The 26,759-nt window shown below is 50.4% G+C and overlaps 1 protein-coding gene across 1 annotated transcript; it reads left to right on the top strand.

Annotated features, from left to right (window-relative positions):
• On the top strand, window positions 1–25,829 carry LOC144950341 (cysteine-rich venom protein-like). Its single transcript, XM_078880459.1, has 7 exons — window positions 1–73; window positions 8,496–8,709; window positions 13,481–13,571; window positions 16,269–16,417; window positions 17,108–17,205; window positions 17,516–17,604; window positions 25,550–25,829. Exons 1-7 carry the CDS (start codon window positions 63–65, stop codon window positions 25,687–25,689), a joined length of 792 nt encoding a protein of 263 aa, XP_078736585.1. The 5' UTR covers window positions 1–62; the 3' UTR covers window positions 25,690–25,829.
• The last annotated feature ends 930 nt before the right edge of the window (window positions 25,830–26,759 follow it).

Here is a 26,759-nt window from a genome sequence, read left to right as displayed (position 1 = left end):
CTCCTCCTTTCTGCAAAGCGTCGGGCGAACGGCGCGAACAAAACGCATCAACGCGGACAGCGATGGCCACGATGTGAGTTTACCGTGCCCAGGGACTGTTTGGTGCAGCCCTAGGGAGGCGCGTTCACACGCGGATTCGTTAAAGGGGCCACCAGATTACAACAAAATCGCTCGCTGGATGCGACGTACCTTTACTTTGCTTTCACGCGCAATTAGTAGTAGTAAGGCTTTCGTGACCAATAGTATCCATGATAAGGGTTATTTTGGGGGTTAGATCGCGTGAGTATGAATTTGGTCGTTAAACTCGCCACCACGTAAACAAAATGTCGCCAACTCGTTAATGTATCAGCATTCACCGGTTGTGTGTTGGAGAGTAAACCCACGACATTTACAATTCGAGTACGACGTTTCGCCGATAATTATAAGCAGCCTCGTCAGGCTGTTTGTGTTTGGCTGTCGCCTGATGATGCTGGCTGTTGTTATTAAACAGTGAAACCTTACGGTATTCGAGTTGTAAATGTTGTAGTGGGTTTACTCTCCTACACAACCGATTAGTGCTGAACTAGTATACTACACGATACACTACACTTTACACTACACTATACACTACACTATGCTTGTTAATGTTGTAGTGGGTTGACTCGCCAAGACACCACCGGTTAGTGCTGAACTAGTAAACTAATTGTACACGTTCTTTGTTTACGTGACAACCCCTTCTAACTGGCTGTGTCGGCTGGTGGCGGGTTTGAAGACACATTTATACATACGCGAGGATAGGTGAGTCTGTGCGTGAGTGACTATGTGGGTCGGTGAGTGATTATGTGAGTCTATATGTTTATGTTAAACTTCTCTTGCACCGTACGTATCCAACCGCGCTTTTCTTTGTTAGCCGTTCCTGGGAATCTCGCTCAGGTCTCAAAAATAATCAAATGTTTTAACCTTTCTGGCAATAAAACAGGAGTTGTGTTCAGATCTTGATTTAAGCTTTTGTGACTGCAGGAATCCATACTCTTTGGTTCTTTCGGTAAAGTCGCATAGGTAGAAATAAAATAAAATTAAACAAATCACGACGTTTCGATCGCAACGCAAGCGATCCTCATCAGGTGGAACACCCACACCAAGAAAATTCTGAGGTAGGCGGGAGTGCTGCCGTGGCAAGAGGTTATCTCCATATACTGAAAATAAAAGGAAAAGTTGTGATTATGTGTCTGTTGAAAATGTTTAGCGTACTTCCCGACATGCAACAAACTTGAAATTTGCCATGTGGGTACTTTCCAGACTGTACACCATGCAAACATTATAAAAATACACTTTTATTATTATTTTTGTGGGGGGGGGGGGGGGGTGCTCAATAATGCAGAGATTGTTTGCACGGCAAGTGAGCTGTGACGTCAAATCTGTCATGTGACCCGCGCATGTGGAAGCGTCACGCATTGTGGTGTAGTGGTTAGCGCGCTGTGTGTGTGTGGGGGGGGAGCGGTGGTGTAGTGGTTAGCGCGCTGTCTGTGTGTCTGTGTGTTTGTGTGTGAGGGGAGCGGTGGTGCAGTGGTTAGCGCGCTGTCTGTGTGTGTGTGGGGGGAGAGCGGTGGGTGTAGTGGTTAGCGCGCTGCGCTACGAACCCGGCGACCCGAGTTCGATTCCCGCTCACGGCCACCACCGGTGACGATTATTTTAACCGGTCCTGGGCCTCCCCTAGGTAGACTCAGCCTCAAACGAGTAACTGCTGTGGTGTGAACATCGCCACTGGGGAGACAAAGGCGGCCGGGCTTGGTGCTGCCCCCTACAGTTTCTTCTCTTCCTAACCTATAAAAGTCTCCGTGCGTGCTATTGCGAGGGATTTGCCCCGCGATGGGAAGAGGCTATTCTCTTTTCACGTCCGTCACTTTTAAATTCGTTTATTTAGCGTTTTGTTGGAGATATTTATTAAACTTTTAAGTTAGTTTGCCTATTATTTATTTACTCCCCTTCGCCCACGAGGTTACCTCCAGCAATCCACACGCGCCATCGCCCAAGGTAAGTCGCACACTTTTGTGTTATATGCTTTTAGATAAGACGTAAGTCCCACTAATTTGTCTTATAAGCATTTATCTCACTATGGGAACCTCATTTGCCAGTAAAAATATGATAATTGTTTTTTTACCCTTCTATCTGGCAACAAAACTGACACCTTTTTTACAAGGAGTCATGTTTGCATAGACCGCAATACCTGCAGTCATAATACAAACAAAAGACATAACTCTGATAATGTGCACTGTCCTTGAAGTTGATTGGTCCACACACGAGACAGCTTTCCTTAGAGCCTAGTCTCACATGGGTTGGACCAGATGACGCCAAAAGGCGCACAACTCAAAGACAATGCACCATCAGAGTATGAGAGCTCAGGGCAAGCATCTACACTATGGGAACCTCATTTGCCAGTAAAAATATAATTGTTTTTTTTTTGTAAAAAGGTGTCAGTTTTGTTGCCAGATAGAAGGGTAAAAAACCAATTATCATATTTTTACTGGCAAATGAGGTTCCCATAGTGTAGATGCTTGCCCCGAGTACGTACATGTGTGTGTGTGCGTAAGTCCATATGTGTTTGTGTAGGTCAATGTGTGTGTGTCATTCTATTACAATCGGACACTCCACGCGACGCTCACAACAACGAGCGGAGCGCCGGGTGGCTAAAGCACAGCAAGTTGGCACAGTAGGGGGCACAGGTGCTGCATCAGCCAGTCGTCTCAGTCAGTTGACCTGTGGCATCTGGCTCTGCCCTGTGACCTCCTGCCAGCGGGCGTTCGACACTTCACTTGGCCTCAAGCGTTGTGGTGACGTCACCGCTACTTAGTGGCGAATGGCGGTTGTTGTTGTTGAGTCTATGTATGTATGTGTGAGTCGATATGTGTGTGTGCGTGTGTGTTTGTGTCAGTCTATGTGCGTATGTGTTAGTCGCTGTGTGTGCGTCGCTCCATGTGAGTCAGTGTAAGTCCATTTCTCTCTGTGTGTGTGTTTTGGTCCACGTGTGCGTGTGAGTCCATGTGTGTGTGTCTGTACGTACATGTGTGTGTGTGTGCGTAAGTCCATATGTGTGTTTCTGTAGGTCAATGTGTGTGTCAGTCTACTACCATCGGACACTCCACGCGACGCTCACAACAACGAGCAGAGCGCCGGGTGGCTAAAACACAGCAAGTTGGCACAGTAGGGGGCACAGGTGCTACATCAGCCAGTCGTCTCAGTCAGTCGACCTGTGGCATCTGGCTCTGCCCTGTGACCTCCTGCCAGCGGGCGTTCGACACTTCACGTGGCCTCAAGCGTTGCGATGACGTCACCGCCACTTAGTGGCGAATGGCGGTTGTTGTTGTTGAGTCTATGTATGTATGTGTGAGTCGATATGTGTGTGTAAGTCTATGTGTGTGTGAGTCCATTTGTGTGTGTAACTGCATGTGTGTGTGTAAAGTCGATGTCTGTGTATGTGTGAGTCCATATGTGTGTGTGTGCGTGTAAGTCGATGTGTTTCTATGTGTGTGGGTCGATGTCTGTGTGTCCATCTGTGTGTCTGCATTTTTAGCCCGGACAACGCCGGGTACTTACCGCTAGTATAGGTAATAAAAGGGGGGAGGAGCAAGTGGGGAAAGAGAGAGGGGGGGGGTAGGATCGCTTGTGTTGCGATCAAAACGTCGTGATTTGTTTTATTTTATTTCTTCCTACGTGACTTTACCGAAAGAACCAACGAGTATTGTGTTCAGATGTTAAAACGCCAAATAATTAATATTTTGCCAGGAATAAAGTCTGCATTAACCACACGAAATTGTGAACACGCAAATTAACATGGTCTGATGATAATGTTTTGTATTGTTTTTTAAACTGATTGGCCTACACCAGAGACAGCCTTCTTCATGGACTTGTCTCACCAGTGTCTGACCAGAGAACGCCAATAGGCGAACAGTGCAAAGGCAATGCACTATCAGGGCATTTATAGCTCGGGGTGGAGCAGGTATATCATGGGATACCTTTTTTGCCAGTATCAAAGTATGAGAAATAAGAAGGTATCTATATTCTTGTTTCTTTGGGTAAAGTCATGTAGATAGAAAATCAAATAAAAATCAAAGATAATGAGATTAAATAAAATAAAAATGTAAAATTTAAATAATACATTAAAAATAATAAAAGCAAAAAACCACGACGTTTTGATGGCAACACAAGCGGTCTTCATTAGGCGGAGAGAGAAAAGAGGGGGCAAGCCTCCAAATGCAACTGCTTCAACAAGCTCCGGGATAAGAAAGCTCAGCTAATCGAGTCTCTCACCTTTCTGAAGAGATGCCGCGACTCTAAGGTAATACCAAACGCATTTACACTAACATCTGCTGCTGTAACTTCTTCTAATGCGAAACGAATTCTGTCTAGAACTAGCTTAGCTCTTATCTCGGAAAAAATCAGACTTACGCGCACCGAACTAGATCAGTTAGACAAGACACTCTACAAATCACACTTATCTTTGAGTGCAACAATGTCCACATCGGATTGGGAACACGTGGAAAAAATGACTGCCTCTTCAGCTGCCGCTATGTCGACTAAATGTAAGGACAACTTGATTTCCAAATTCAACCGCCTCTCAAACAAGAAACCGGACCCACACATTGAAAAGCTAGATGTTAACAAAGTCGTAATTAATCGCAGTAACAGTCCTATTTCTGAAGGTTTGAAATCCGTTTTAGCTAAAGGACTAAACTTTGCAGTCACACCTAGACACATACCAGTTAATGATATAATTGCTCGAGTAGATGTAGCTCTCAAGGGCTTGAGTCACATCGCTGCAGACGTAGCAAGATCTGAAATCTCTGTAACCCTCAAAAACGCTAAGATGCCAGCTAGCAACATCAGCAAAGATGAGCGTTTTGAATTAGCTCAATTAAAAAAGAGGGATGACATTGTCATCCTCTCAGCCGACAAAGGCAATGCCACTGTCATTATGGACAAAATAGAATACAACAACAAAATTCAAGAACTACTCAACGATGGCAGCTATACAAAAATAAAAAGAGACCCCACCAACAGCCTCGTCTCCAAAACCAACAACATCATTTCTGCTTCAACCGCATTAATTGATCAGACCAAACAGTTCTCGTTGAAACCTTCTGCAGCCAGGCCACCAAGATTGTACGGCTTGCCAAAGATACATAAAGAAGATACACCTCTTCGTCCCATTGTCTCTACTATCAACTCCCCCACTTACAAACTGGCTCGTTTTTTGTCCGAAATCCTACGGCCTTTCACTGGAAAAACCACCTCTGCAGTACTAAACTCTACTGACCTGGTATCGACAATCAAGGGGATTGCCCTGTCCCCAGACGACCTGCTTGTCAGTTTTGATGTGGTTTCCTTGTTCACCAAGGTGCCTGTGCCTGACACCATCGCAATCATTGAAGACTTGGTTCATCAAGGACTAAATGCTGGGGTACCCCCCTGGTGAGACACTGCTTAACCAATACATACTTCACCTGGAATGGAACCTTCTACAAGCAAATTGAGGGCACCCCAATGGGCTCCCCCCTATCTCCGGTTGTAGCCAACATCTTCATGGAGAAATTTGAGACGGACGCCATCCAGACTGCCACTCTACGCCCGACCTTATGGAAGAGGTACGTAGACGACACTTTTGTCATCTGGCCACATGGCCGGCCTGCTCTAGACCAATTTCTCGACCACATCAATTCCATACACCCAGCCATCAGATTCACCATGGAAGTCGAAAATGATGGCAAGCTACCCTTTTTGGATGTCCTAATCAAAAGGAGACCTGATGGTTCAATGAGCCACTCTGTCTACAGGAAAGCCACCCACACGGATGCTTATCTAAAACCGGATTCCCACCACCATCCATCCCAGAAGAATTCCCTCATCAAGACTCTATATCATAGAGCCCAATGCATCTCCGACCATGAACACATTTCCAGTGAACTCAAACACGTACGCCAAGCTCCTAAGGCTAATGGTTACTCCGACTACACAATCCGCAAAGCCATCACTCCAACCATCAAGAAGGATCCTGTTGAGGAGCCTTTCAAGACCATCACCTTACCCTACATTGCTGGGGTCACAAAAAAGATCTCCAAAATCCTGATTAAACACAAGATCCAGGTCCGATTCAACACAGTACATAAAATCCGTGATCTGGTACCGTCTGTAAAAGATGTGATTCCAGACATACAGTACCCTGGCGTCTACAAACTAAGTTGCCTCTGTGGTAGCAGTTACATTGGGGAAACCAAACGACACGTCTCAGACCGCATTCGTGAACATAAAGCTGATCTAAAACACGGTAGGACAAACACCTCAGCCGTGGCAGACCACTGTTACAACTCAGTGGGCTCACATGACATTGACTTCTCCAAGACGGAGGTTCTCTGCAAGCCATCTGGCTATCATGAGAGATTCGTTCATGAGGCGATCCACATATACAAACACAGAGACAATTTTAACCGAGAAGATGGATTCAGGCTTAGCAATCATTGGAAGGACGTAATAAACCATTTCGATACACATTAGGGTGAGTTGAATAATACATAGTGTTATATTAAAATGTATAAAGTATAGGGTGGTTTACAGCAATACAGTATATAATTTAATGTTGGGTTTATCTATGGCAGTATATAGTACTGTATATGCTAAGAGAATAAAGTTTAGATGGAAGTATATTATATACTTCTTACGACGTAGAATTGTAATTTATTATTTGTTGTTAGTAACTCAGCTTATTGTAGAGTATAGTAAGTATCAGTTTATATTTTAGTTTTTTATGTAGTTTTTTACTTTGGTTTTCTACATGGTTGTTTGGTAAATGCAGCTACATATCATTAACATTCCTTTCCTTTATTAACGCTGTTCCTTGCGCCCCCCCGTGGTGCTGTTGATCCTGCATAATGCATGGGCATAATGGGACTTTGAAACCCCTCCGCCCACCTCCTACGCATTGCCCATTGGTATGCTAAATTCCTCTTCATATGCACATTCTTTTGTTAAGGCGCTCCTCCTCGCTACACCTATATAAGCTCCTAGCTTGATAATGTCTCATTCTTCGCCTGAGGACGGCTGCTTGCGTTGTGGCCGAAACGTCGTGAGAATTGTTTTATTATGTTTTATTTTTATTATTTTATTACTTCCCTTCTACGTGACTTTACCGAAAGAACCAAGAAGATGCTTAAAAGGGCTTTCAAAGTGCATGGGCGGGGCAGCCAACGCAAATTTAGGAGACAATGGGGGGAGGGAGGTAGCAGAGACAGGGGGAGAGACAGGGGGAGAGAGAGAAAGGGGGGGAGCTGAAAGCGAGGGCGCAGTCCAAGTGTGTTAGACAATGGGAGGAGGAAGAGGGTAGAGATAGGGGAGAGAGGGGGGGTAGACATAGGGGATGAGAGGGGGTACAAATAGTACGTTAGACAATGGGGGGAGGAAGAGGGTAGAGAGAGGGGGGGTCGAAACGTCGTGGTTTTTTTTCTTTTATAATTTTCAATTTTTTATTATAAAAATATATATATATTCATTTTATGATTTCTTTTATTTTACTTTATACATACGTGACTTTACCAAAATAACCAAAGAGTATGGATCCCTGCAGTCACGAAAACTTCAAATCTAGGTGTTAAGATGCTCAGTTCGCCGGGTTCGTAGAGCGTCAAGGTAACGATTGCGCGCCACCGCCCTCCCCACCACAGACCGGCTGTACGCTACGCGACTCCGTACACTCGCCAGCACGTGGCCCTGGACAGAAAGATCATACGAGAGACTTGCTTTATATTGTGTGCGATCGTGAACAACAGCCATGTCAGACATGAGTGCATCTAATCGGCATAATCATTGGTTTACTGCGGCTCAAAGACTCGGTCCCGACAAGGCGTGTGGTGAAGTTTGGAAATGCTCCGTGTTGAGCTCGGCATTTGAAGGCCTGAAGACCAGAATCGGTGATATCGCCGACAATGTGTTCATAAGGGAGACAGTTCCATGTCTGGACAGCAGAGTGGAGAAGGGAGGTTCTGTCCCAGGGAGCAATATTTTGGTAGCTGAGGGGGGAAAGTGCGCGGCCTGGCAGGGGTTGTGCATTATAGGGTGGCATGGCGCTAGTCCTATGGGGGTGGTAGCCACTGGATTTTAGCCCAGCCAGACCCGGAAGAAAACGAAGCGTGATTTGTGAGTAATTTGATCATCGTAGCTCCCATCGCAATTTGTCAAACTCTTACGATTGCACGCCTCCGTGTCCACAAGGCGCGCGATCTTATCAAAACATCTCAGAAGCTAAGCAGGATTTTTGATCCTGGACTGTGCTGGATGGGCGCGAGCTCGGCACAGTGAACAAGCGCGATAAAGCACGTAGGGCAATTGAACCGGTAATCAGGGGAGCAATCGAACCGATCATCGCTCAAGTAATTAATCGACGGCGTGAGTACCTGGGCGTGTGCATCCAAGCGCTGACTAGCAGGCTCCACTCTAGTTGTACATCTCCGTCCGCCCCCGGGCTGCAGGAGCTCGATGCCGCTGGTGGTGGTGGCTGCGCATGCGATGCTGCTGCTGACGATGACGCTGATGATCGTGCCGGTCAGAGGGGATGATGCTGACTGGATGTCCGAACATCCCGAGATGGACACCAGCCAAGAGTCTGTCCAGCAGGGCATTGTAGACCAGCACAACGCCATCCGCTGCAACGTCACGCCTCCGGCCAGAAACATGCTCAAGATGGTGAGCACCTTACACGACATGCGCTCGGGAGGCTGGATGCGATGGTTGGGGGCCCGCCGTCAACCAGTGTGTGGGGCCCGCCATGACAGATGGTTGTTGATAATTACAGGATGCTTCAAATTGTTTTTATCACTTATATGGGGACTCTGGTTTTTAAGGGAAAAATAACGGATAATACACTGTGACATGATAACAAATGTGTCTTAACTGCTTCAAAAAGTCCAAGAGTCTCCACTTGTTCGCCATCATTGTCAACGCGTGCCTGGAATCTTCTCCAGGTGGTCTCCAGAGCCCGGAGGAGGCACATTTCTTACACGGTGTTGTTGAAGTTTCTCAGAAGTGTTCACATTTTTTTAAGCACCCTGTACAATCCCTGTTGTATGCGTGCGTGGGTGAAATTATTATGTTGTATATGTGGGTTATGAATATTCAGTGAAAATAATAATAATCAAATGAAATTTGGCCAAATGTGTAATTATCCGGAAATATGTTAATTTATGTAATTATGCACATTTAATTATGCCAATTCGAGAGGTAATCGTAGTAATTATGCGAGTGGGTGTAATTATGATAATGCAAGTCGTTATGATAACCAGACCCCGCCTCGGTGACGAGGGTGGGTTATCGATCGGAATAAGGCAATTAATCGTATGCAGTTATGCAGGTGTGGTGTAAGTATGCAAGATTAACTTAGATTAACTCGGCATCGTTGTCTAGGTTCGTCTCATTCTCGCTTATTTTAGGTCCCCGGTTCACCCCGTTATCGCTTTAACATTTACTGAGTATGTATTAGTGTGTTTATTAAGGTCACCAAGTTCAGATCTCAACGCAGAAGCAGATCTTATGCATAGATTTCAGGAAAGAATCACACAACCACTTCTGTATTAATCAATTTATTACTAATTCAACCTCAACTATGATATAGTATGCGAACTCTCATTCCCGGAACGTCAACACGGCATCAATACAGTATCATCAACGATTGTCTGATTTCACTTTGACAACGGCACATGGATCCCGCATAACGCGATGGTTGTTAGTGAGAGAGAGTCGTTAAAACATGCAAATACTATGCTAAGAAAAACCTTAACGTTAATGAATGATTACTCAATATTGTTCACGCAGTACCGTACTCCTTATTGATCATACGCAACCCTTATCACGTTGTTAGCACCTTGGGTCACGGGACAGTTGAATATTCTGTAGAGGATGCGAGTACGTGCGGCGATTATGACTGAAAGATACTTGAAAGATTATACGGCGATAAAAAAACACAATCAAAAACAGTTATTATTCTTAAAGGCACCAATCTCAACAGATACATCGGCAGGTTATCTGACAACAGAATGGCTCGGAGTAAGGGCCTGCGACGGTGCTCCTTTCCCGAAGATCGTTATCTTGTACCAAGTTTACTAATTGGGGACCAGATCACCTGATAAGGATCTGGTGGGCCACCACTCCCCACGTGAGCGTGGCTTGGCGGAAGGAGGTGCCAAGAATCAATTCGTATTGATGGATCTGTTGGGAATTTATGCGATTAAGAGTACAGCCCACTAAATATTAAAGATAAAAATTACGAATACTCTTATAAACGACGGATGGCCATCACTCGGTCTCGAGTGTTTTTGAGTGGTAAGAGTTGTCTTGAATAGTCAGTGTTCGGAGTCGGTTCTTTATGTCAAACAGACGCCTGGTGGTCGTGTGGTGAGGGGGCGGTGCGCGTCATACGTATCAGTCGCTCCCCTGTCACCGTGGTGAATTGGTTTGGATGCCCGGTCGGTAGGTGGCGCCCACAGCTCGCTCGCAGCGTGCAGTGTTGGGTCGTCAACCAGGGGAAGCACAGAGCCTCGTCGCCAAACCGCGACCTCCGGCGGCAGCAGAGACCTCCGACTCGGCAGAGGTTGACCCACGCAGGCCGAGTTGAGCTGTCAAGCGGGTCTTGCCCGCCTGCAGAGGAGATGGGGAGCCGCTTGAGTCGAGCCCCGAGAACCGGCTCCGGTGAGCCGATCGAACTCGGCTGAGTCCCAGACGAGCTGAAGAGTCGAGCCGACCCGCTGGTCGCAGCTCGCTCCTGAGTCGACCCTCTCGGTCGAGCTGGTTTCCAATGCTCAGGGTCCTTTCTTTTATGCCGAAAAATCCCTTTGGGTCCTGCCCACAAGGCGGGGTTTCTTTCGATTTTTGCTGTGTCAGGATCTGTCCGTAGGTAGGTGTGTCCATGTGTGTGTCCGTACGTCCGTATGTCCTTGTGTGCATCACCCACGGTATATTCCGTTGTCATACTCCCTCCATAAAATCCACGAGCAAACAATCAGATGTTACAAATTGCCTCACAGTCGTCTCTCTGTCTGGGTGCGATATTATCTCTTGTCTGGCCTTCTTCATGAACCAAAACACAGACGTTACAAATCGTCTCACAGGCGTCTCTGTCCGTGTTGCACGACCTGGAGGGAGGGCAACACTCCCTCCGACCCTCACCGATGCACAAAGAAATGGTTAAAAAGTTTTAAGTTAACATTTGTCCCTTACCATTTCACAGTTATGATTCTGTATGTAACCTAAGGTCTGCCGTTTCCCATCGTGGTGCTTGACCCAAGTGGAGGTGCCTCCCCGAGCGTATACACACTCTTATCCCGCGCTGCGGGGATACAAAGACGGCCGGGATCTCCCTTTCTCTCCGACCCTGGGTTTAACATCGCTCTTTTATTATGTATTTTATATTCGACCTGGTGGTGATTCATCCCGTTATCCTGGCTTTTCATAAGTTTTACTTTTGTCTTTTCATGCATAGGCTTATTATTATTAATTTATTTCCGATATCTTAGGTTAAGGGGTAAGTTTCTTGATCCTAGGAATTCGTATTCCTTGGTGTCTGCATGGTTATATAAGCGGAATATAGTTTACGGTGAATAGCGTTAACATTGATGTTATGTACGATATTATGTATTGTGATGTCTTTAACTTAACTTGTTGGTCAGGGCTTTACTGACATAAAGTTGCATTTCATAGCCCCGCAGTCTTTGCCCCACTCTGTCTCTGCTCGCCGTTGTTGTTGCTGTCCAGCTGACGCCGTTAACTCAAGGCCTCATTAATTTCCGTCACTCCTTGTAGGTGAGGGCGGTTGAACCTTGGAGTCAGTTCTGGTTTTTGTCTGCCTGCTTCTTCTGATGTCCCCTGACCCCGGGAGTTATTATTTCTACTTTTATGGCCTGTCGAAGCCCGACTCGCTGTTGCTGGGCTGGTGGGTCGCTGGGTTGGTGTCGTTCCCGGCTTTTTGCTTACGTTTGCAGTTCGCCGTGCTCTTAATTTCCTTCCCTCTTCAACCTTATATCGACTATTCGCTCCTGTCTGGGTGCGATTCAATTTTGACTTAGGAAGGTTCTGATTGTCATATGCTTCGGGTCGAGTTGTATAAAAAGTATTAAAGTATGGAAATAACATTTCATATTGACTTAATGATGGTGATGGTTCAGTAGGCGTAACTTGTGGCCTGGTTTAATTGGAGTGGGTGTGAATATCAATAACTTTAGCCTACCCTGTTGTTAAATTCCGACTTTAACGTTACTTTAATAGCAATACAGAATAATTGAGCTTTTTGTCTTAACTAGGCGAACGCGAACTTCTGGTGACCCCCGCAGCCTTGTTGTTGCTGAGTTTGCATCCTTGAGAGATATACAACCCTCTTATTCGTCTCACTGTGGCCACCCAACCTTCTGCTCTGGGAGTGTTATTCTTAATTTCAGGTCAAAGGCCCCCTCACGTTCAGACGTGCAGGGTTGTTTAAATCAGCTCCCTCCCCTGTGCACACAGCCTTGAGCTGACCCACTTATTTAATAATTTAATTCCTTGGCCTTTTTGGGTATCTTTGCTCCCTCCAGTTCATTACTTAACAACCCCTGGTGTTTTGCAGTTTGCTGCGCTTTGGTGTGTTTTCATTCATTATATAACAAGTAAAAAGATAATATATAAAAAATATCAATTTTGGAAGAAGGCTAGTACACAACAGGGGGGGGTGCCACGACACCGTCGATCGGTGCGGGCCTCCTCTGAGCCCCGTGGATGAGGTCACGTGCCCACTATGACCTCACTCGGTCCCCCTCTCTTTCAGGTCCCTCGTGCAAGGTGGGGGTGGGGGGGGACTCTGATCCCGGTCTTTCGCGGCTAAACAAGGCTATTTCTGACGGGGGGTTCTGCTAAGATTTTTTTCGCGGTGTGGGGGGTGGAGGAAGCGAACTTTTGGCCGTGCTTTTATCGAATGACATAAATTTGCGGTGTAATTATTTGTTACGTTCCTCGGTTGACATCACGGGGGTCTTTTTTGTTATCATGACTTTTATTGTTGTAACAACATGTTGCGCATGCGTGGTGGGGAGCGGTGGTGTAGCGTTAGCGTGCTGCGCTACGAAACAGGCGACCCAAGTTCGAGTCCCGCTCATGGCCAAAAAAACGGTCGTGGGCCTCACCTAGGTCGACTCAGCCTAAAATGAGTACCTGGTGCGGTGTGTAAACTGCGCCACTGGGGAGACAAAAGCGGCTGAGCCTGGTGCTTGCCACCCACACCCTCGTTTGCCATTCTGACTCGTTAACATCACTTGTCCCAACAGTCGGTTAAAGCTATACACTTGTGGTGAATGCACACACGGCGGTATTGAACGGGGCAGTGTGCCGGATTCACACCGCGCAATGGGAGGCTGAGCGCGTCGCCCCGAGCGGACTCGAACGTGACAGGCCCCCACTTCCCCCCCCTCCCCTCTCCCTTTCCGATGCATTGCAGGTATGGAACAGCGACTGGGAGGAGAGCAGTCGGAAGTGGGTCAACGATTGCTCTTTTACCCACCGGACCGAGAAAGAGCTCAAACATCAAGGTAACAATCAATTTCTAGGGGGGTCGTTGCAAAGACACAATCTTGTAAGAATACGATGCGATATTAGTCTTGCACGACGTGACGAATAATAATTTGTTCCTCCCCTGGCAACGTGAGTTGTGCAACCACGTGGTTCCAATTACACCTCACTTCCTGAGTTGTGCAACCACGTGGTTCCAATTACACCTCACTTCCTGAGTTGTGCAACCACGTGGTTCCAATTACACCTCGCGCCGTGAGTTGTGCAACCACGTGGTTCCAATTACACCTCGAGTCGTGAGTTGTGCAACCACGTGGTTCCAATTACACCTCGCGCCGTGAGTTGTGCAACCACGTGGTTCCAATTACACCTCGGGTCATGAGTTGTGCAACCACGTGGTTCCAATTACACCTCGAGTCGTGAGTTGTGCAACTACGTGGTTCCAATTACACCTCGAGTCGTGAGTTGTGCAACCACGTGGTCCCAATTACACCTCGGGTCGTGAGTTGTGCAACCACGTGGTTCCAATTACACCCTGCGTCGTGAGTTGTGCAACCACGTAGTTCCCATTACACATCGCGCCATGAGTTGTGCAACCACGTGGTTCCAATTACACCCTGCGTCGTGAGTTGTGCAACCACGTGGTTCCAATAACCCCTCGCGTCATGAGCTGTGCAACCACGTGGTTCCCATTACACCTCGCGCAATGAGTTGTGCAACCACGTGGTTCCAATTACACCTCGCGTTTACCGTGCTCTCGATGCCACTTCCTGAGTACCGTTCCGACCAAACGATCGCTCCGGCCGTTTTCAGACCTGAAATGCTCTCGAGGTGGAGCCCCCTCCCCGCGCCACCCTCCACCCCCCGGGGCCACACCGGGGATGGGGGGGGCGGGGTGGGGGGCCTTCCCCCGTCGTCGCGATGTCACGGCCCGACGATGCTCGGAACGCACGAAATGACGATGTCCACGTGGTTCAATGGGCAACCTATGTTTTTGTTTTCAGTGCGTTGCTCGTTCTCGTCAATATTAATTTGTTCATAACAGAGTTTTTTTGTTTGGTTAAATCGCGTAAACATGTAAATGTGGTCGTTAAACCCACCACCACCACCCAACACGTCCGATTAATAAGGTTTGTCACGTAAAGAAAACGGGCCCAATTTGTTACTTAGTTCAGTATTTACAATTCGATTACCATGACGTATCGCTGGTAATTAAAACAAAAACAACAAGCCTCATCTGGCGTTTTGTCAGGAAAGGTAATCTTGATTTGAAGCTTTCGTGACTGCAGGAATCCATACTCTTTGGTTATTTCGGTAAATCTTCTTGGTTCTTTCGGTAAAGTCACGTAGAAGGGAAATTTCGGACGCTGTCTTTCCGACAGCCCTGTTCTTCACCTGAGGATGGCTGCTTGCGTTGTGGCCGAAACGTCGTGAGAATTGTATTTTATTATGTTTTATTATTATTATTATTTTATCACTTCCCTTCTACGTGACTTTACCGAAAGAACCAAGAAGATGAATCCCTGCAGTCACGAAAGCTTTAAATCGAAAAAGCCTTCCATATAACCGTGGTGTATGGGTGCCGGGCAGCAGCAGCAAGTGGGAGGCGTTGCGGCAAAATGATTTGTCGTAGCGTACTTGTATGCTGTCGCATCCGTCACCGACCCCGCAACTAACACTCGAGAAGTACGGTCAATTAACCGGACCCCCCTTCCCCGACGCGGTGGGGGGAGGGTGTCACACACCTGTCAACCCCTTATCAGCGCCCTACCTTATTACAGACCAATTAAGATCTGATTGGTCACCCCGTGCCCCTGATAAATCTCAACGTTCATCCGACAAAGGTCCCATCACCAGTAGAGAAACAGAAACAAATGGACAAAAAACATTTTTGTTGTTGCCCGTATTGAAACGTCTGTACGCCGTATAGACAAAAAAACTAAATTTCCCTGTACAAGAATACAGGTTAACCATGCGGGTTAACAGGTATGATAGTGTAGTGTATAGAGTAGTGTAATGTAGGATAGTGCATAGTAGTGTATAGTGTACTGTATAGTAAGGTATAGGAATCATAATAAAGGTTTTTGGGTTAGATCGCGTAAGTATAAATGTGTCGTAACCCTCCACCACCCGACACAGCCAATTAGTAAGGGATGTTTCACGTAAACAAAACGCCCAATAGTTACTACTTCAGCCCACCGGTGTGTTGGAGAGTAAATCCACAACATTTACAATTTGAGTACGACGTTTCGCTGGTAATTACATCCAGCATCATTGGGCGATTTGCCTGAATAGTGAAGCAATCCACCTGCTTCCGGTCTTAAATAGAACAGGACGACGTCATCATTTGAATATTGGTCGCGAAAGCCTACGTGTTAAACTAGGGTATAGGAATGTATAGTAGTGTGTATATTGCATACCTGTCAACCCCTTATCAGTGCCTACCTTATTACAGACCAATTCATATAAATCTCAACGTTTATCCCACAAAGTCCCATCACAAGGAAGAAACGCAAACAAATGGACATTTTTTGTTGTTGCCCGTATTGAAACGACTGTACGCCGTATGGACCTGAAAACGAAATTCCCCTGTCCAAGAATAAGCGGTAAACCGTGTGGGTTGACACGGCATACCGTCATCCAGCAACAGAGCGACCGGATGACCGTGTGCACACGTGTGGGGCGGTGGTTAGAAGCTCTCTCGCTTACCTCCCCAGGGTGGCAGTGCGGAGAGAACATCTTCATGTCCCCGACGGCGAGGCCGTGGGAAGATGCGCTGCGTACGTGGGAGCTCGAATCCGAGAACCCGGGATTTGAGTTTGGGTTTGGACCGCTGGGTCCGGGCATGGTGGGACATTACACGCAGGTAACGGCGGGCGAGCTTCCCGCCGAGGCATTTGTACCACCCCCCCACCCCGCCATCTCGGCGATTTCATCTTTCCTTAGCACAATTTATATAGCGCCTTAAGCGAGGCGCTGCATGGAGAATTAGAAAGGGTACAAGAACAACGACGCACATGTGTGTGTGACCGTGATGGGTGGAGGTGATGCGAATGAAATAGATGAGAGGAAGCAATGTGGGGGGGGGGGGGGGGGGTGGGGGGGGTGATTTTCGTGGATGAGGTGAAATTGATGACAGCAAATTATGATAACGAATTAATTAAATGAATGAATGAATGGATTGAAAGAATGGGGATGAATGAGTGAATGAGTGATGGCGATGCAATGAGAACAATAATTATTGAGAATGATAATTATTTAGAATGATAATTTTTAATTATTATTCTCATTGCATGGCCATCACTCATTCACCCCCATTCGTTCAATCCATCCACACTATTATTATTCTGATAGTCGACCTAGGAGAGGCCCAGGACCGATTCAAATATGGTGTTGGTGGCCGTCGGTGGGAATTGAACTCGGGTCACTGGGCTCGTAGCTCGGTGCGTGAACCGCTACACTACCGCTCCCCACTACCACTCCCCACTACCGCTCCTCCCCTCGTCGCACACACACACAAAGGCTCAGCCCGAAACTTTTTGTCTCTTTCGCGCAGGTCATTTGGTACCAATCATTCGAGGTCGGGTGCGCGGTCAACTACTGCCCCAGCGGCGAACCGTACAAATACTTCTACCAGTGCACCTACTGTCCAGGGTAAGGTACACGCCTGCTCGCCATGCACGCTCATAGCCACACACGGCCGCGGCTGGGTCATGCCCAACCGGCGTCTCTGCCTACGGGCAGAGACGCGGGTGCTTCTCACCCCGACCGTCCTTTGCACGGCTCGCTGACGTGTTTTCGAAGAGGTGGGGGAGGGGGAGAGGGAGTGGCTCACCGAAACGTCGGGCCTCGCGCCGGAGGACGACGTGCGGGGGGGAGGCGAGCAGTGCCACCGCGGTGAGCCCGCCCCCCCTTCGGGGGGAGGGGTAAGTAACGTCCCGCTACGCCCTGCCGCTGTTTGCAGGGGGAACCTCAAGTACCGGCTGACGAGGCCATACGACAAGGGGGCGCCCTGCGAAGCCTGCCCTGACCACTGTGACGACGGCCTCTGTAGTAAGCGCCACATCGCCCAAACATCACGTGATCCCTCTGATCTCCCTCCCCCCTCTGATACCCCCTTCCCCCTCTGATTCCCCTCCCTCTGATCCCCCTCCCTCCTCTGGTCCACAACCCTTACTAGTTGGCTGTGTCGGGTGGTGGTGGGTTTAAACAACACATTTATATATTTACGCTATCTAACCCCAAAAACTCTATTATGGAAGCCACAGTGTGATGGTAGCTATGCAATCCAACACTATGGACCACAGATTAAACCCAATGTAGTCTGCACTCATTCCACGGAGGAAGGGGAACAGCAGCACCACACAAACGAACTCTCCCTCTTTCTACTGAAGCCCCTTCTGGTCGTGGCCAGAGGCAGACCTCGACATTGGCACCGAGCTCCTGAACCACATTGCTGCTGCCCATCACAAAGTAGAGAACGGTATGCCAACGGCAGTGACCCCGTCGTCTTGTTTGTGTAGGGCTGTTACAGAGAGCCCGTTATGCATGGCAGCCTATGGTAAACAAGCACAGTGGGCGGGGCTACGTCAGTGCACGGGCAGGTGCCCTCTACGACGTCCGCGCTTCGGATGTTACGATCCCCCGGGGCCCCACCCCTCAGGGAGGGGGGTGTATAAAAGGGGAATGTATCGGGAGGCTCGGGAGTGATGTTTAGCTAAAGAAGAGGAGGAGGAAGACGTCTGAGATAGAGCCCTGGACTCCCCCTGGTACGCCGTCCTTATCAGGACCGCGCAGGCTCGAGCCAGTGGCGTGGTACCAGAGCCAGAGCCAGTGCTGGTCTGGGCTCTGGGTACCGGGCCCGACTGACCAGTGTCGGGCCAAGATAGCCTCCCCTAGCCCATTAGTGGAGGACTCAGAGGCAGGCTAAGGTTAGCCTAGAGGTGTGTCCTCAGATAGACGGGTGAGGGGGCCGATACCCCCTCAATTGTGTATGTCACAAAGTTGGTATTCAAATAAACAAGTGTGCCTCCAACTCCGGTGTCAACGAGTCGTAAGCGTTACTACATCTGGCGTCAGAAGTGAAACAAAGTACGAACATGGATACACGCCGGACGACTCGAGTCGGAGTACCAGGGGCGGAGGACACCGCTGCAGTTGGAGGGCCCGAGATGGCTGAAGATGCCATCGAGCAGCCGGGGCTGGGTGCATCCACGCCACAGCAGCTGGAGGAAGGGGAGCCGTCGACGGAGGGGCTGAGGCAGGCGCACGCGAAGCTGGCCGAGCTGCTGTACGCCGCAGCCGCCATGCTCGACAACATCACGCGGCTGGGGGCTGCGGGACCGCCACGAGGCGACAGCAGCCAACGACCACAGCGCCTTCCCGCCATTTCAACGGAGCAACATTTTGAAACTCCCGCCATCGCCGCAGCTGCTGTTGAGGGCGTGGCCGCTCTAAGCATCGCGTCCAACGGCGGGAGTACAGTGCCTGCCGCGTCACCACGGGTGCGACCGGCGATGCCATCGCTGCTTCGGGCCGACGCTGAGTCGAGTGAGGGAGACGAGGGAGCGCGATCGTCCTCTGCAGCCGCTGCCTTACATCAGCGACTGCCGCCGCTCAAAGAATTTGTGGGCGAGGAGGGCGACTGGGGCGGCTTCCAGCGGCGCTTCCTCGCTCACCAGGAGATGGCACAGTTGACAGACGCCGAGGCTCTCCGAGCACTGCCAGCACTCCTCGACAGCGACGCCCTCGCCACACTAACATCGGCAACGAAGGAGAGGCGTTCCACGCTGCGGAAGGCGATGCAAGTGCTGTCCGCTGTGTATGGGCCACCATCGGACTGTCGTCAACTCTTTTACGATCGCCAGCGGGGGACGAAGGAGTCGCCCCTGGCGTACCGTACAAGCCTCCTGGCGCTGGCAAAGGAAGCCTTTCCACGAATGGACGACGAGGGGATCGACGCCATGGTGACAGAAAAGATACTTTTGCTGGCGGACGACTTAGACATCGTCATTGTCGCACAGGACGATGCAGAAATGTGCTCCCTCCAAGCGGCCCGTCTCCTCCACGCAAACCTGTCCTCTCAACGACGGAAGGCCAGCAAGGCGGCGAGCGGGCGCGCCGTCGCTGCGGCCACCCTCCCGGCGGAAGAGGTTTGCGCCATCAACCATCGACGGCAGCACGGAGCGGGAGCGCGGGAGGACCGGGCCGGTTCAAGCCGTCTACAACGTCCATCGTCGCCACCAGCGCTTCCACGCTGTTATAACTGCGGCATCCGGGGCCACGTCGCCTCGGGGTGCCGCTCTCCTCGGCAGCGCGGGACGACACCTCAACGGGACGCCGGCCCTCGTCACAAGCTCCACCATCATAATCCGGCGAGTCGCGGCACCCCTCATGTTTGGCCCACGCACACGCCCGTCACACACTCGAACACCGCAGCGAAGGGGGGGCAAATATCGCGTACCATGGCACCAACACGCACCGCTCTGGGTACTCACATTGAACCCAGCCAGTGGTCCGTGTTGGCCCATCGGGTTGTAGCCGCGTCATCGGGGTCGTCGGCCGTTGTGGGTCACATCGATGGGGTCGAGGTGCGCATCCTGGTCGATACAGGGGCATCGGCGACCATTATTTCGGAGTTGATTTATAACATTCTCCCTGCCCAGAGCCGTCCTTTGATGCCTGTTAATGTACCATTCTTTGCTGCTAACGGGGGTTCACTTGGCATCATCGGACAAATTCGAGCCCAGATTTGTGTCGGGGATATTAAATTATCTGGGCCGATTTTTGTTTCCTCCTCGCTGGCGGTTCCGTGCCTGCTGGGGACGGATTTCCTGGCCAAAATGCCGATTAGGATATTAATCGACCAGGGATGCATTGAGCTCCCATCGGGCCGACGCATGGCGTTTCTGCCATCCCCCGCTACGAGCCGAACGGCGTTCGCGACGGTGCCGGCGTTCGTAGATAGAACGGTGCGCGTTCCTCCGGGGGCGCAAATGTTAATTCCTTTGAAACTTCGGCGGCCCTTCGCTAAGGGCATTGGGGCTCAAGGGGTTCTGCTGGGACCGTCTAGGGCCGGGGTCAGTGGACCTAATTTACTCCCGGCCCAGACCATAGTGAGAGGGGAAGGAGAACCCTTCATCGCGGTCCTCAATGTGGGCTCGCAGACGGTGGTGGTCCCACAGGGGACCGTGCTTGCTCACGCAACGCCGGTGCCCTGTGAGGAACCCGTCGCGAGTCATGTCGGCGCTGTCCCTGCACCGCGACCACATTCGGACAGCGATGAAGGGTGGCTCGAGGCGCTTTGCGCGGGATCGACGGACCTGTCAAATTTAGAGCGCCAACGTCTTAAGACACTACTGAGGGAATTTTCCGACGTTTTCAGTCGGGATAAATACGATTTGGGCTGCACTCATCTGCTGCGTCACCATATTGATACGGGTGACAGCGCGCCAATACGCCAGAATCCTTTTCGGTTGAGTCCCGCCGAAAAGGACCATGTCAAATCGGCTGTTGATGACATGCTAGCCGACGACCTCATTTCTCCCTCCAACAGCCCTTGGGGAGCGCCGATCGTCCTGGTTAAGAAGCAGGACGGTTCGTTGCGGTTTTGCGTTGACTTTCGGCGCCTTAATAAAATTACGGTTGCCGACGCATACCCGCTCCCACGGATGGACGAATCGCTTGACACCTTGGCGGGAGCGCGATTCTTCTCCACATTGGACTTACTTTCGGGATTCTGGCAGCTTCCTCTGGACGATGATTCAAAGCCTAAAACTGCTTTCCGTACTCCGCACGGCCTGTTTCAATTCAACCGGTTGCCGATGGGCTTACACTCAGCGCCGGCAACTTTCCAGCGGTTGATGGAATTGGTTTTAGCTGGATTGCAATGGGAATCGTGCCTGATTTATTTGGATGACGTCATTGTCTTTGGCAAAACTTTTGAGGAACATCTCCAGAGGTTGCGGGCAGTTTTCCTAAAGATGCGGGCTGCTAATTTGAAATTTAAGCCCCAAAAATGCCATTTGTTACGCGAGTCGGTGCGTTATTTGGGGCACATCGTGGGGCGCTCAGGTATTTCTACCGATCCCGCCAAAACGCAGTGTGTTAGCTCCTGGCCGACTCCCACCTCAGTGGGAGAGGTTAGGAGTTTTATTGGGTTTGCGTCGTATTATAGACGCTTCGTCGCTAATTTTGCGACTATCGCCAAACCCCTACATGCTTTGACATCTAAAGGGGTTCGGTTCTGCTGGGGTCAGGAGGAGGAAGCTGCTTTTTGCTCCCTTCGGGACGCTTTGGTAAACGCTCCTCCCCTGATTTACCCTGATTTTTCAAAACCGTTCTTGCTCGACACCGATGCGAGCAACACGGGTATTGGGGGCGTGCTCTCCCAGGTGGTTGACGGCGTGGAACGTGTGGTTGCGTACGGCAGTCGGGTGTTGTCTCCAGCGGAGCAACGGTATTGTGTCACCCGTAGGGAACTGTTGGCAATTGTCCATTTCGTCCAACAGTATCGCCCATATCTGTACGGTCGGCATTTCACCGTCCGCACAGATCATGCGGCACTGCAGTACGCCCTGAGGGTTCAACAGCCATCGGGACAATTGTCCCGATGGTTGGAGGTCCTCCAGGATTACGATTTCCAAACCACATACCGTAAGGGCGTTCGCCACACCAACGCGGACGCTCTGTCACACTTGCCAACCACCTCCGAGTGTGCATGCCTCCTGGGGTCTGGACGTTGCAGGCCTCCAGGGGACACATCGGTACCTGTCTTGGCGGCCGCCAACGACGACGATGCAATGGTTCCTAATTCGATCGAACAACAGGGCAAAGATTCCCTGTTGGGGTTGCCCGTCATTGAATGGGGGCGCCTCCAGATGGAGGATGTCTCCCTCCTCGGGTGGCAACGTCGCGTTGGCGGTGCGGCGGGGGGAAAAAGAGGTGCTTCCGACGCATGGGAAATGTGCCAAGGTCTGCTAATGCATTGGGACGGGAAGTCACGTCGACATCGGCTGGTTGTCCCTACTGGGTTGCGGGGTAGGGTGGTATGGGCCGCTCATGAGCGCCTCCTACACCTGGGGACCCAAAAGACTCTCGCCTTGCTGCAACTTGATTTTTACTGGCCTGGCATGACGAGGGATGTTGGGGATTTGTTGGGATCGTGCCCTCAATGTGCACAACGCAAACCGCCGGCACGGGAGTCTAACCCGCCCTTGCAATCGATCAAAGTGTCCAGGATAAACGAGCTGGTCGCTCTGGACATTTTGGGACCATTCCCCGCCACCCCCAGAGGGAATAGATATTTGTTGACGGGTGTCCAGTATTTTACACGCTGGCCTATGGCCTGGCCTCTGGCCAACCAGTCGGCAGCAGCCATCGTGGAGGCCTTTGTTCAGGGTTATGTCCTGGACAAAGGTGCTCCGGAGAGGCTGCTGACCGACCAGGGCAGAAATTTTTCCGGTAAACTACTCAGACAAGTCTGCGATCTCCTGGGCACAAAGAAAATTCGGACCTCCCCATATCACCCACAAACTGACGGGATGGTCGAACGTTTGCATCGCACCATCTCGTCCATGTTATCACAACAAGTTTCGGACTCGCAAACGGATTGGGACCTACAAATTCAGGGGGTCTTGGCGGCGTACCGGATGGCACCCCATGCGGCTACGGGGTTTTCTCCCTTTTACCTCATGTACGGCCGAGAACCAGACCCGCCTGTTCGTGCCCAGTTGCGGATCCCTGTGCCGCAGGGAAAAACTAATCTGGCTGACCACGTTAAATTTAATCTGGACAAATTGACCGAGGCACGGGATGCTGCAATGCAAAACTCTGACCTCCGTCAGAAGGCAAATGAGCGCCTCAGATTGAGTCGAGCGCACATGCTGCAGTGGAAGCCGGGGGACAAGGCATGGTTGCACTGCCCCCAGGTGCCACTGGCAACCTCCTCTAAACTGGTGCGGCCGTGGCGGGGCCCTGTGGAAGTGGTGGAGGTGTTACGTCCGCAGTGCGTGCGCATCAAGTGGGGGAAGCGGCGATGGTTCGTGCACCCCTCCAGATTAAAACCCTTCGCTGCGGTACACAACCCCACTTCACACGCGCGTGGCCAAACATGTGGGGGGTCGGCCGACTTGCTGGGTCCGTCTCCGTCGCTCTCACCTAATGCCTTGCCGGCTGTGCCACCTTCAGGAGCATCAGGAGTGACGGGCTCACGCCCGATCACCCCTCCTGCGGATGCCGAGGGTCACGCGGAGTCAGAGGAATGCTCACCTCAAGACGGACAGTCGCCACCTGATGGTCCGCCACGCGGGGTTACCCCGTGTGAGGGGCCCGCTGCAAGGACGCGCGCTAAAATGCGCAAACTGTTGTGAGGCCGGAAAATGTGTACATAGCTGTTGTGTTTATTGGGTGTTGTGTGGATGGTGTGTTTCCCGCTCCTCGGATGTACATATGTTGGGTTCACCTTTTGTTGTGTGTGCGGGGTGGGTTCCCTGCTGGTTGTATATAAGCTGTTTTTTTACGGAATTCGTATTTATTCGGGGGGGTGCGACGGGTTGTTTCTCATCTTGTTGTTGTGTCTTGTTCTGGTTCCTGTTATGGTTCAAAAAATAGTGAGGCACACGTGAGGGAGTGAAGGCACCTTTATTGTCAAATTTTTGTATGTTGGCAGCCGGGACGGCTGCATGCTATGTGGGGGGGAGTGATGTAGGGCTGTTACAGAGAGCCCGTTATGCATGGCAGCCTATGGTAAACAAGCACAGTGGGCGGGGCTACGTCAGTGCACGGGCTGGTGCCCTCTACGACGTCCGCGCTTCGGACGTTACGATCCCCCGGGGCCCCACCCCTCAGGGAGGGGGGTGTATAAAAGGGGAATGTATCGGGAGGCTCGGGAGTGATGTTTAGCTAAAGAAGAGGAGGAGGAAGACGTCTGAGATAGAGCCCTGGACTCCCCCTGGTACGCCGTCCTTATCAGGACCGCGCAGGCTCGAGCCAGTGGCGTGGTACCAGAGCCAGAGCCAGTGCTGGTCTGGACTCTGGGTACCGGGCCCGACTGACCAGTGTCGGGCCAAGATAGCCTCCCCTAGCCCATTAGTGGAGGACTCAGAGGCAGGCTAAGGTTAGCCTAGAGGTGTGTCCTCAGATAGACGGGTGAGGGGGCCGATACCCCCTCAATTGTGTATGTCACAAAGTTGGTATTCAAATAAACAAGTGTGCCTCCAACTCCGGTGTCAACGAGTCGTAAGCGTTACTACATTTGTTTCACCCCTCATTGCCGTTCCGGCGACATGCGCAAAGTCCAACGTACGTACGATGTACATTCTCGAGGCCAGCTCTAAAGAGCCCCTCTAGAGGGTATTTTTGGCCTACTCTTCCAAGCTGGCCAGACGTCTTAGAAGAGGTGGGAGTACCCACATATTACCCCACCACCACCAAACGACCTACTACCGCGACTCGCTGTGTGGTGAACCCATTTATATTACTGCTGGGTGGACATGGAGGGCTGGGATATTTTTTTTATAACCTGTGTTTGTACGTGTACGTCATCGGAAACGGAGCTGGAAGATAAACTCATGATCACGTAGACATAACCACAAAAAAGCTCAAATAAAATGACTTCATCGGTACTGATGCTAACACACAGGTCATGCGGGGAGGGGCATGTGGCACAGTTTGACACTGGCTATCGAAAGTTGCGGCGGTCGTGTCGCTATGGTTCTCTGCGGTGAGTAACGACGTCTTTAAAAACAACGGCGCTGCTGCTGCTGCGACTTCACCTCTAAATACATTTAAATGCTAAACCTCTCTCGCATTCCAAGATTCAGCGGCGAACGGGACGTGCCACCACCCTGCAAACCTGCGGACGTCTCAGAATGGGAAAATGGTGTGAACATCGTTTGTGCGTGCAGCTCGATTGGAACAACCGATTTAACTCATGAACAGGGTTCTCCATCTTGACCTTGCTCCTCTTCCCCACCCCCTCCTCTCTCCCTCCTAACAGCTAACCCCTGCTTGGTGCCCAATACATTCGAGAACTGCAATGCCATGAGGGACAAGTACGGATGTGGTGACGACAAAATGGGCATGATGGTTCGGATGAGCTGTGGCGCCTCGTGCACGTGCTCGGACAAAATTTACTGAGGGCTCTTGTGTCTCGCTGGGGGCAATCTGCACCGGCAATCCTCACCGGCAATCTCAAGCGCCGGCAATCTTTGCCAGCAATCTCAATTGGTGGCAATCATCGCCGGCAATCCTTGCCAGCAATCTCAATCGCCGGCAATTATCACCAACAATCATCACCGTCAATCATCACCGTCAATCATCACTGGCAATTTCACCAGCACTCTAATCGGCTATCTCACCAGCACTCTCATTGGAAATCTCACCAGCACTCTCACCAACAATCTCCCGACAAAATTTCACCTTGCCACACAAGAGAAGATGACGTGACCGACCGACCAAGTGAATGAATTCGTGACTGACTGAGTCAGTGACGGATTGGACCGCATGAGGGAAACACACATTTAGTCCACTCCATCGGCCAACCCCAAGTAAACCCTCTGGGCCGCCAACAGTTCCGAGCGGCATTGCCGCTGGTCAGGATTGCTGTGGACACTTCCACGGAGGATCATGGGCTGGAGAGCCCCCCCCCCCCCCGGATGGAGTTGGTGATGCCATGGTGGTCCCGGGTACTGGTGTGGTTATTTAGCGATTCTCTCGTAGCCTCATGGTAGTCTCCTCATAGTAGCCTCATCATGGTAGTCTCCTCATGGTAGTCTCCTCATGGTAGTCTCCTCATAGTAGTCTACTCATAGTAGTCTACTCATAGTAGTCTACTCATAGTAGTCTACCCATGGTAGTCTCCTCATAGTCTCCTCATGGTAGTCTCCTCATGGTAGTCTCATCATAGTAGTCTCCTCATAGTAGTCTCCTCATAGTAGTCTCCTCATAGTAGTCTACTCATAGCAGTCTCCTCATAGTCTCCTCATAGTAGTCTACTCATAGTAGTCTCCTCATGGTAGTCTCCTCATAGTAGTCTCCTCATGGTAGTCTACTCATAGTAGTCTACTCATAGTAGTCTCCTCATAGTCTCCTCATGGTAGTCTACTCATAGTAGTCTACTCATAGTAGTCTCCTCATGGTAGTCTCCTCATAGTAGCCTCATCATGGTAGTCTCCTCATGGTAGTCTCCTCATGGTAGTCTCCTCATA

This window comes from Lampetra fluviatilis, chromosome 57, assembly GCF_964198595.1.
Source record: "Lampetra fluviatilis chromosome 57, kcLamFluv1.1, whole genome shotgun sequence".
Lineage (NCBI taxonomy): Eukaryota > Metazoa > Chordata > Hyperoartia > Petromyzontiformes > Petromyzontidae > Lampetra > Lampetra fluviatilis.
This window is presented reverse-complemented; position numbering and strand designations above follow the sequence as displayed.

Bases quoted from the DNA above. Each gene is read 5' to 3' on its own strand.
- LOC144950341 (XM_078880459.1), top strand. The intron at 17,206-17,515 runs GTAAGGTACACG...CGCTGTTTGCAG, and splicing joins CAGTGCACCTACTGTCCAGG to GGGGAACCTCAAGTACCGGC. The intron at 17,605-25,549 runs GTAAGCGCCACA...CCCTCCTAACAG, and splicing joins CTGTGACGACGGCCTCTGTA to CTAACCCCTGCTTGGTGCCC.